The 10,818-nt window shown below is 46.6% G+C and overlaps 1 protein-coding gene across 2 annotated transcripts; it reads right to left on the bottom strand.

Annotated features, from left to right (window-relative positions):
- Nucleotides 1–378: 378 nt before the first annotated feature.
- On the bottom strand, nt 379–8,629 carry LOC141978896 (uncharacterized). 2 transcript variants are annotated; one of them, XR_012636441.1, is made up of 2 exons: nt 3,317–3,410; nt 379–1,090 (listed from the first exon to the last, which is right to left on the bottom strand). XR_012636441.1 is itself a non-coding variant. In XM_074941244.1 (2 exons), the coding sequence occupies exons 1-2, from the start codon at nt 8,387–8,389 to the stop codon at nt 1,045–1,047; spliced, it is 2,040 nt and encodes a 679-aa protein (XP_074797345.1). In that variant the 5' UTR covers nt 8,390–8,629; the 3' UTR covers nt 384–1,044. The 2 variants fall into 2 exon arrangements, 1 of the variants encoding a protein (XP_074797345.1); XM_074941244.1 differs by lacking the exon at nt 3,317–3,410 and adding an exon at nt 6,396–8,629 and having other exon boundaries at nt 384–1,090.
- Between the last annotated feature and the right edge of the window lie 2,189 nt (nt 8,630–10,818).

Raw genomic sequence — 10,818 nt, 5'->3', positions numbered from 1 at the left:
ATCTGAGGAGGGTGTGAAAATTGACTCGTAAGGTGGATCTAGCAACTGGAGCAAGGGCTAAGATCGGGGCTGAGGGGCAAGGAGCTGCCAGACGGTGACAGAGGGCAAAACCCCAGCACATGGAGGGGCAACAGTTAGCTTGGTGGACTGAGGCACCAGTTTCAGAGGAGCAGCCGTGTTAGTCTGTATTCGCAAAAAGAAAAGGAGGACTTGTGGCACCTTAGAGTCTAACAAATTTATTTGAGCATAAGCTTTCGTGAGCTACAGTGTTTGCAAAAATGGCCGGGGGGGCAGAGGGGCTTTTTTATTTCCCCTCCCACAGCATGGGCTTCCCAGAGCTGGGTTCTTAAAGGCACAGGCATCCCAAAGCCTCGTCATTGCAGTGCCTCTCTGTCTGTGGTAGCCTACTGCGATGCTGTAGGAGACTTGATTCCGTGAAATACTTTACAGAAACACAGAACCCCTTGTCAGCGTGTCTGATTGCATAAAGTCTCATAGCAGTTCACAAATTTGTCTTATCTGCTCCTGGGATTCCCTGAAATACTCGTATCATTTAGCTTTGTTATTGTGCAGATGCATGTCATTCTGCTATTTCATTTCTATTTTACCAAGTCCTCCTTGAAAATATTCAGCAGTAAGTACTTACTATTTCTAGCAATGACATCTTTGTTTCTAGCATTGCACTTGCGATGTTTTTTACTGTGATTTCTAATTTGGCATTTTTAATTCTAACTTTTTCTTCTTCTTTTTAGAGCAGAAGTTTATTCTGCTGGATCATCTGACTTCCAGCCTGACTGAGTTTCTCGGCCGTCTCAAAACCTTTTTTTTTAATTCAATCCACCAAGGGTGATTGCCTTTTGCAACTGCCTCTCAATCCAGCCCTTAGTGTTTTTCCGCTTGCCATTGCTTGTGTGTAGAACTGGATTCACACGTATCCCATAAAGGCAGTATATCTCTCACGTCACATCCGTCTCCAAGGCAAAAATCTATTGTCACTTTTGCTGAACGTTAGAACGGCTGCAGTGGGTCAGACGAATACTCCGTCTAGTGCAGGACCGTGTCCTCGGGCCGGGGCCAGCAGCAGGTGCTTCTGAGGGAATGAACACAACAGGCAATCACTGCGTGAACCGTCCTGGCAGTCAAGAGGTTTAGGGACACCCGGAGCATGGGGATGCATCCCTGATTCTATCGGCTCATAGCTGATGCATCTATCTCGAGGAGCTGATCTAATTCTTTGTTGAACCCCTTTATAGTTTTGGCCTTCAAAACATAACACACATCTACAACCTCAAGAGGGCTTGCAAACCATAACAAGTCTAAACACCTGAGTTATACACCCTGAAGTCAAGAAATTGTAATTAATACAGGATATTTTGTTCTTATATGTCTCTTTGATCCTGAGTTTTTAGGGTGCCACAAAAGCTGGAGCTAAACACCTGAATGAAACTTGGTCTCCCCTCATACTTTTCCTGTTACCTCTCCCAAACCTTTCATAGACCGAAGGCCATATCTACACTACAAGCATATGTTAACTCAAGTTATGTCAGCATTGACTCGCTACGGTGACTTGTGCTATTGTAATAAATAAAATGGAACTGTAATGATGATAAATTACACCAGCATACAAGTATATTGAAGGCGAATCCTCAGGATATTAAGAATTTAAATTATCCTTCCCATGTCCCACTAAAATGAATCCGTCCCACTAAAATGAATCCAACCCACAGGTCACTTGGGCAGAAGTATCAATGTCAGGATGCTCCATTGTGAGCACAGTAAATGAAGAAGCAAAATAAATGATGTTTAAATGACCTTACTCTATTTTTTACACTCCTGTATTAAGAGGCAATTGATGCATATGTATACCAGGCAGGGTCGTTTGGAAGCAGAAGGCTTTATGCTTCCACCCCCCACCACTGCCAAGTTTTAGGAAATTAGGACAAGTCATCAAATAAGAACAACCATAGGGATCAGTAACGGCTACCTGTAGCAAATTACATCAGACAGCAATTTTTTACAATAGCCGTTTTTTTACAATCCCTTACATATGAGTAACTGCTTCGGGTAGCAAATTCCTACAGGTAGCAGTTTCTTGCACTACACCTGCACAGCTCTGCTCCCCTGCTCTTCTTGGGCTCCTGCTCTCTCCTTAGCTCAGCCCCACTCTGGCCCAGGTAGTTCCAGCTCACATGTAGGATGGGACCCCGTGGCCTGGCGACTCCCTCATTAGTCTGCCTGCCCTGTCAGTCAGGCTAACTTGGCGCTTTGGCCTCTCCCCATTGACCCTGGGGACTGTCAGTCTCAGGGTCCTGATTTCCCATTGACCCTTCCCCTTTCTTTTGGTACTGGGAACTAGCCAACCAAAAAACCCCAGTAAATTTTAGTAAGGGGCCAACAATCCCCTTACACAAGCTGTTACCCAGGGTTCTTTCAACCCAAATCTCTTGGTAACTTTTACTCTGTCCGAGGTGGTATCAGGGAATAAATCAGGGGATACACGGCCATCCGACCGATAGATGGCTAGCACAACCAGGACAACACAAGAGTGCTTTCACTTAAAGCTAAACTTTACTTAGTCTCAAGCACGTACATTTCCGCAACAGGTTAATAAAACACCCCGACCCTGAATAATTACTGAAGCTGAGTGTGGCTCTCGAGTGGCACAGCGGCAGCCTGTCTGCTGGTGGGGAACACAAGATGCATCCAGAGGGAGATAGAGATCAGCCCTCAAACTTTTCCCCCCCTTATTTATATATTAGTGTCAAGGTTCCTCCCCCACTCTGAACTCTAGGGTACAGATGTGGGGACCTGCATGAAAAACCTCCTAAGCTTATCTTTACCAGCTTAGGTCAAAACTTCCCCAAGGTACAAAATATTCCACCCTTTTGTCCTTGGATTGGCCGCTACCACCACCAAACAAATACTGGTTACTGGGGAAGAGCTGTTTGGACACGTCTTTCCCCCCAAAATACTTCCCAAAACCTTGCACCCCACTTCCTGGACAAGGTTTGGTAAAAAGCCTCACCAATTTGCCTAGGTGACTACAGACCCAAACCCCTGGATCTGAGAACAATGAAAAAGCATTCAGTTTTCTTACAAGAAGACTTTTAATAAAAATAGAAGTAATTAGAAATAAGAAATCCCCCCTGTAAAATCAGGATGGTAAATACCTTACAGGGTAATTAGATTCAAAACATAGAGAACCCCTCTAGGCAAAAACCTTAAGTTACAAAAAAGATACACAGACAGAAATAGTTATTCTATTCAGCACAATTCTTTTCTCAGCCATTTAAAGAAATCATAATCTAACACATACCTAGCTAGATTACTTACTAAAAGTTCTAAGGCTTCATTCCTGGTCTATCTCCGGCAAAGACAAAATGTAGACAGACACACAAACCCTTTGTTTCTCTCCCTCCTCCCAGCTTTTGAAAGTATCTTGTCTCCTCATTGGTCATTTTGGTCAGGTGCCAGCGAGGTTACCTTTAGCTTCTTAACCCTTTACAGGTGAGAGGAGATTTCCTCTGGCCAGGAGGGATTTTAAAGGGGTTTACCCTTCCCTTTCTATTTATGACACGCCCCCCAAATCTCAGCTAGGGTGAAACACTGGCTGGGATTTCTTCCTGGAGCTCTAGGAAAACAGAGTTAATAAGACACATGCATCTCTAAATATGCTACCAAGTACATAAAGACTAACAATATTTTCCACATCTCAAGGACGATTTTAACCAGTTGAGTCTGGGAAACTTTCACGTGAGAGTGCATCAGCCACTTTGTTAGAAGCTCCTGAGATGTGTTGGATGTCGAAATCAAAATCTTGGAGAGCTAAACTCTACCGAAGAAGTTTTTTGTTATTTTCTTTGACGGTGTGAAGCCACTTCAGTGCAGCATGGTCGGTTTGCAGGTGGAAACGCCGTCCCCAAACATATGGGCGTAGCTTTTCCAGAGCGTAGACAATGGCGTAACATTCTTTTTCAGTGATTGACCAGTTGCTTTCCCTCTCAGACAGTTTTTTGCTGAGAAACACTACAGGGTGGAATTCTTGATCAGGTCCTTTCTGCATTAAAACTGCTCCCACACCACGCTCGGACGCATCTGTGGTTACTAGGAACGGTTTGTCAAAGTCTGGGGCCCTTAGTACAGGGTCAGACATGAGTGTCGCTTTAAGCTTGTTAAAGGCCTTCTGACACTTTTCGGTCCACTGCACAGCATTTGGCTGTTTCTTTTTGGTTAGGTCTGTCAGTGGGGCGGCGATTTGGCTGTAGTGCGGTACAAATCGTCTGTAATAACCGGCCAAGCCTAAAAAGGATTGAACCTGTTTCTTTGACTTTGGGACAGGCCACTTTTGGATAGCATCCACTTTGGCCTGTAGGGGGCTGATAGTTCCTTGACCCACCTGGTGTCCAAGGTAAGTCACTTTGTTTAGGCCTATTTGACACTTCTTAGCCTTAACAGTTAGTCCTGCCTCCCTTATGCGCTCAAGGACTTTTTGTAGATGTTCCAGGTGGTCTGCCCAGGAATCCGAAAATATGGCCACATCATCAAGGTAGGCGACTGCATATTCTCCTAATCCCGCTAGGAGACCATCTACAAGTCTTTGGAAGGTGGCGGGTGCATTTCGCAGCCCGAAAGGGAGTACATTAAATTCATACAGCCCGAGATGTGTGGTGAAGGCTGACCTTTCCTTGGCAGATTCATCTAGCGGTACCTGCCAGTACCCCTTGGTTAAGTCCAAGGTAGAGATGAACTGGGCCCGTCCCAGTTTCTCTAATAGTTCATCTGTGCGTGGCATTGGATAGTTGTCTGGGCGAGTTACAGCATTTAGCTTACGGTAGTCCACGCAAAAACGTATTTCCCCATCTGGTTTGGGAACTAGAACCACTGGAGATGCCCATGCACTTTCAGAGGGGCGGATTACCCCCATCTGTAACATATCCTGGATCTCCCGTTCTATAGCAGTTTTAGCTTGAGGAGACACTCGGTAAGGTTGGACTCTAATTGGGCGAGCATTACCTGTGTCAATGGAGTGGTATGCCCGTTCAGTCAGTCCTGGGGTGGCTGAGAACGTTGGCGCGTAGCTAGTGCACAGCTCCTGGATCTGCTGTCGCTGCATACGCCCAAGGGTCATGGAGAGGTTCACCTCTTCCACACCACCAGCACATTTCCCTTCGTAGTAGACACCTTCAGGCCACTCAGCGTCGTCTCCTCCCTGGGCTGTAAACTGACAAACCTTTAATTCTCTGGAATAAAAGGGCTTTAGAGAATTAATATGGTACACCTTAGGCTTTCGGTTGAAGGTGGGGAATGCTATGAGATAATTAACAGCTCCCAGGCGCTCCTGGACCGTGAATGGCCCTTCCCACGATGCTTCCATTTTATGGGCCTGGAGCGCCTTTAAGACCATGACCTGGTCCCCTACTTTGAAGGAACGCTCTCTGGCATGTTTATCATACCAGGCTTTTTGCTCTTTTTGAGCATCCTGTAAGTTTTCTTTAGCAAGGGCTAAAGAGGTTCGGAGGGTGTTTTGTAGGTTGGTTACAAAGTCCAGAATGTTAGTTCCTGGAGAAGGTGTAAATCCCTCCCATTGCTGCTTCACCAACTGCAATGGCCCCTTAACCTCACGGCCATATACAAGTTCAAATGGGGAAAACCCTAAACTGGGGTGTGGTACAGCTCTGTAGGCAAAGAGCAACTGCTGCAACACTAGGTCCCAATCATTGGAGTGCTCATTTACGAATTTACGTATCATGGCCCCCAAAGTTCCATTAAACTTCTCCACCATGCCATTTGTTTGATGGTGGTAAGGAGTGGCAACCAAGTGATTTACCCCATGAGCTTCCCAAAGGTTTTTCATAGTTCCTGCCAGGAAATTAGTCCCTGCATCTGTGAGGATGTCGGAGGGCCAACCTACCCTGGCAAAAATGTCTGCTAGTGCCTGGCACACACTGTTAGCCCTGGTGTTGCTTAGAGCTACTGCTTCCGGCCATCGGGTGGCAAAATCCATGAAAGTCAGTATGTACTGCTTTCCTCTGGGTGTCTTTTTCGGAAAAGGACCCAGAATATCCACAGCTACTCGCTGAAATGGAACTTCAATGATGGGGAGTGGCTGGAGAGGGGCTTTGACCTGGTCTTGGGGCTTTCCCACTCTTTGGCACACCTCACAAGACTGGACATAGGTAGAAACTTCCTTGCCCATCCCCTCCCAGTGGAATGACCCCCCCAAACGGTCTTTGGTCCTGTTCACCCCAGCATGGCCACTAGGGTGATCATGGGCTAAGCTCAAGAGCTTGGCCCGGTATTTAGTTGGAACTACCAACTGTCTCTGAGGATGCCAGTCTTCCTGGTGTCCACCAGAAAGAGTTTCCTTGTATAAAAGTCCTCTTTCTACAACAAACCTGGATCGATTAGAAGAGCTGAGAGGCGGTGGGTTGCTCCGTGCCGCCGTCCAAGCTCTCTGGAGGCTTTCATCTGCTTCCTGTTCGGTCTGGAACTGTTCCCTTGATGCTGGAGACATCAGTTCCTCATTGGATTGTGGACCTAGGCTTGGTCCCTCTGGAAGCGATATAGGGGATGGAGCTGTTTCTGTTGACTGTGAACCGCTCTCCGCTGGTGCACTATGTTGGGGTTCAGGCTCCGGCTGAGCCTCTTGTGTCGGGTTATCGGCTGCTGCCAGTTCAGGGTCGGTGGGGCCCTCTGGTGTTGAGGTTGCAAGTACTGGATTCAGTGCTGACAATGGGTCTGGTGTTGGTTGTTCGGCTGGTTCCGGTTCTGGGACTGGTTCCGTCTGGGTCTCTGGGACTGGATCCACTACTGCTGTTGCAGACATTGGCCTGGGGTCCGGGTCCATCACCTTTGACCGGGTCCTGATAGAAGTTTCCGGAACAGAGCTAGGCCTCACGGCTTGTTTAGCCTGGCTGCGGGTGACCGTTCCCACCCTCTTGGCCTGCTTCACATGATTGGCCAAGTCTTCCCCCAACAGCATGGGGATGGGATAATCATCATAGACTGCAAAAGTCCACATTCCTGACCAGCCCTTGTACTGGACAGGCAACTTGGCTGTAGGCAAATCGAAAGAGTTGGACTTGAAGGGTTGAATCGTCACTTGGATCTCTGGGTTGATTAACTTGGGGTCCACTAAGGAAGCATGGATAGCTGACACTTGTGCTCCGGTGTCCCTCCACGCGGTGACCTTCTTCCCGCCCACACTCACAGTTTCCCTCCGCTCCAAGGGTATCTGGGAGGTATCTGGGCCTGTGGACCTCTGGTGCGATTCCGGTGCAATGAACTGTAATCTGTTGGGGTTCTTGGGGCAGTTGGCCTTTACATGCCCCAGCTCGTTACATTTAAAACATCGTCCAGCTGACGGGTCACTGGGGCGAGGAGGGTTGCTGGAGAACGGGGTGGTGGGACGATAAGGGGTCTGGAGGGTTCTTTGGGAGGTAGGTGGGGCTTTGGGCGGCCCCCGGTAATAGGGTGTGGCCTGGGGTTGTCCCTTCTGGTCTCCGCTCCAACTGCGACCAGTTTTTTTCTTCTCTGCCACCTCCACCCATCTGGCTCCAATCTCTCCTGCCTCGATTACAGTTTTGGGCTTCCCATCTAGGATGTACCTTTCTATTTCTTCAGGAACACCCTCTAAGAATTGTTCCATTTGCATTAGGAAGGGCAAATTTACTGGAGATTCAACACTTGCTCCGGATATCCAGGCATCCCAATGTTTCACAATGTGGTAGGCATGTCGGGTAAATGACACGTCTGGTTTCCACCTTAGGGCTCTGAACCTCCGACGAGACTGCTCGGGTGTTATCCCCATTCTGACTCTCGCCTTGGATTTAAACAGTTCATACTTGTTCATGTGTTCTTTAGGCATTTCAGCTGCCACCTCAGCTAAGGGTCCACTGAGCTGCGGCCTCAGCTCTACCATGTATTGGTCAGTAGAGATGTTGTACCCAAGGCAGGCCCTTTCGAAGTTTTCTAAGAAGGCCTCAGTATCATCACCTGCCTTGTAGGTGGGGAACTTTCTGGGATGGGGAGTGGTACCTGGAGAAGGATTGCTAGGGTTTGTTGGTATATTCTGCTGAGCCTTTACCTTCTCCATCTCCAGTGCATGCTTCCTCTCTTTTTCCTTCTCCTCCTCCACATGCTTCCTCTCTTTTTCCTTCTCCTCCTCCACATGCTTCCTCTCTTTTTCCTTCTCCTCCTCCACATGCTTCCTCTCTTTTTCCTTCTCCTCCTCCACATGCTTCCTTGCCTCCATTTCCCTCCTGTGGGCAGCCTCCTGTACCTCCTTTTCCAGCCGCATGAGTTCTATCTGTCTTTCATGTTCCTTTTGTTTTTCCTCAGCCTGAAATCTGGCTAATTCCATCTTTTGTTGTGCTGTGGATTCTGTCATCCTAACCTCTCTGTTTTTAACTAACTTTACACCCGAGGTTTAGAAATAAACAAACAAAACTTGGCTGTAAAATTTTGCTGTGCTGGAATAGAATACCTATTCTCTGATAGTGATTGTCAGCCTACAGAAAAAGACAATTCCCTTGTCTCTGCTCTGGGCCCAAATCAAAGCAAAAACTTCCAACTACTTTGAAACCTGTTTACCCAGCCCAAAGAAAAAGCAAATGGGTAGAACACACCCCCCCTATTTACTTTTAGGAAAAAAAAAACCTCTGGGTTGGAAGACTGTGAATTTCCCTGCAGGAGTTAAGTACCCTGCCTCCAGGCAAAGAAAACCTGCAATTCACAAAGATAATCCCCTTTTGTCTCTGCTTGGCCACAAAGCAGAGAAAAAACAAGCTGCTTTCAGTTCCAGCTGCTTTTTGGACTTCCTTTCCAAAGGAAAAAAAAAATTTCCTTTTTAAAATCTGTATTTCTAGTTCAAAAAAGTCTCAACTGGATCTCAAAATGATTTCAGGTTAATCCCACCGCTATGCCACCATGTCAAGGTTCCTCCCCCACTCTGAACTCTAGGGTACAGATGTGGGGACCTGCATGAAAAACCTCCTAAGCTTATCTTTACCAGCTTAGGTCAAAACTTCCCCAAGGTACAAAATATTCCACCCTTTTGTCCTTGGATTGGCCGCTACCACCACCAAACAAATACTGGTTACTGGGGAAGAGCTGTTTGGACACGTCTTTCCCCCCAAAATACTTCCCAAAACCTTGCACCCCACTTCCTGGACAAGGTTTGGTAAAAAGCCTCACCAATTTGCCTAGGTGACTACAGACCCAAACCCCTGGATCTGAGAACAATGAAAAAGCATTCAGTTTTCTTACAAGAAGACTTTTAATAAAAATAGAAGTAATTAGAAATAAGAAATCCCCCCTGTAAAATCAGGATGGTAAATACCTTACAGGGTAATTAGATTCAAAACATAGAGAACCCCTCTAGGCAAAAACCTTAAGTTACAAAAAAGATACACAGACAGAAATAGTTATTCTATTCAGCACAATTCTTTTCTCAGCCATTTAAAGAAATCATAATCTAACACATACCTAGCTAGATTACTTACTAAAAGTTCTAAGGCTTCATTCCTGGTCTATCTCCGGCAAAGACAAAATGTAGACAGACACACAAACCCTTTGTTTCTCTCCCTCCTCCCAGCTTTTGAAAGTATCTTGTCTCCTCATTGGTCATTTTGGTCAGGTGCCAGCGAGGTTACCTTTAGCTTCTTAACCCTTTACAGGTGAGAGGAGATTTCCTCTGGCCAGGAGGGATTTTAAAGGGGTTTACCCTTCCCTTTCTATTTATGACAATTAGTAATACAATTGTAAGCAAGCAGTTTCAGCGGTCAAGCAAGCGGTTTCCTTATGATTATTGATTAACAAGGCGTGTTTTTCCCCCCAGAGTTTTCAGCCTTGAGGCCCCTAAAATGCATGTATCAGCAACTTGAACACAATTCTTATCAGGAAGGACGCGGGGTCAAGCTGCCCTTTCTGTGGCACCCAAAACCCCCTCCCCTCCTGCCTTGGTCAAGCTGAGGCTGCTGCATGGCCAATTTATGGCCTGCTGACTTTGCTGCTTTTAGCATTAAGCAATAGTGGTTTCAGGCACTTTACTGGTTTGCCAAAATCTCCCCACATAGTTCCCCTCCGTAAGGTCACCTGTCACACGAGGTTCCTGCCACACCTTTTCTGGATGCACCTGAGCTGAGATCCAACGAAAGCTCAAGGCTCTCAGCCTAGACTGAGCAAATGATCTTTTTGTCGGCATCCCATACTTAGCACACCTGCATAGCAATTGACAAGCGATTGCTTCAGCCTCCTTTCCCATTTCAAGGAGGGGGCGACAAGTAGGATATGTTCCTTTCCCAGGGGTACGAGTGCTGGTGGCAGTAACCACTGACTCATCTGTCAGGGGACTTGCAATTGCCGGATTTTGTGCCAGGTCCAGCATGTCATCAGGCTGGTAACAAAAACCATTACTATTTGGCAGCCCAAGATCACTATGATGGGGTGTAGGGCCAAATTCAGGATGCCTGTGCCAGTGGGGGACCATCTCAATAACACTTCCCACCAGTGGTGTGACAGATCTTGGCCAAGTCTTGCAAATACCTGTTTAATTTCATTGCCATTATGATGGATGGTAACCATGACTCTGCGCCCTTCCTGTTTTGCAGTATCGAGCTGGTTCTTTAAATCAGGATGTAGAAGCAACGTTTGTAAAGCAGTTAAATCCATTCCAAGGGGCACAGGTGTTACCATAAGACACTTTTAACTGACTATATTTAAATTTGGGTACATAACATTCAAAATCCCAGCCCCCCAATTGCTATAAAATGAAGAAACGTATATTCTCATAAGGATTATGATTTACTTCATGAACTT

This window comes from Natator depressus, chromosome 28 (genome assembly GCF_965152275.1).
Source record: "Natator depressus isolate rNatDep1 chromosome 28, rNatDep2.hap1, whole genome shotgun sequence".
In the NCBI taxonomy this organism is placed as follows: Eukaryota; Metazoa; Chordata; order Testudines; family Cheloniidae; genus Natator; species Natator depressus.
This window is presented reverse-complemented; position numbering and strand designations above follow the sequence as displayed.

Coding starts and splice junctions, on each gene's coding strand:
- LOC141978896 (XM_074941244.1), bottom strand. CDS start 8,389: ATGACAGAATCCACAGCACAACAAAAGATGGAATTAGCCAGATTTCAG. Junction 1,091..6,395: donor AGCTCTTCTAATCGATCCAG/GTTTGTTGTAGA, acceptor TCATTCCCTCAG/AAGCACCTGCTGCTGGCCCC.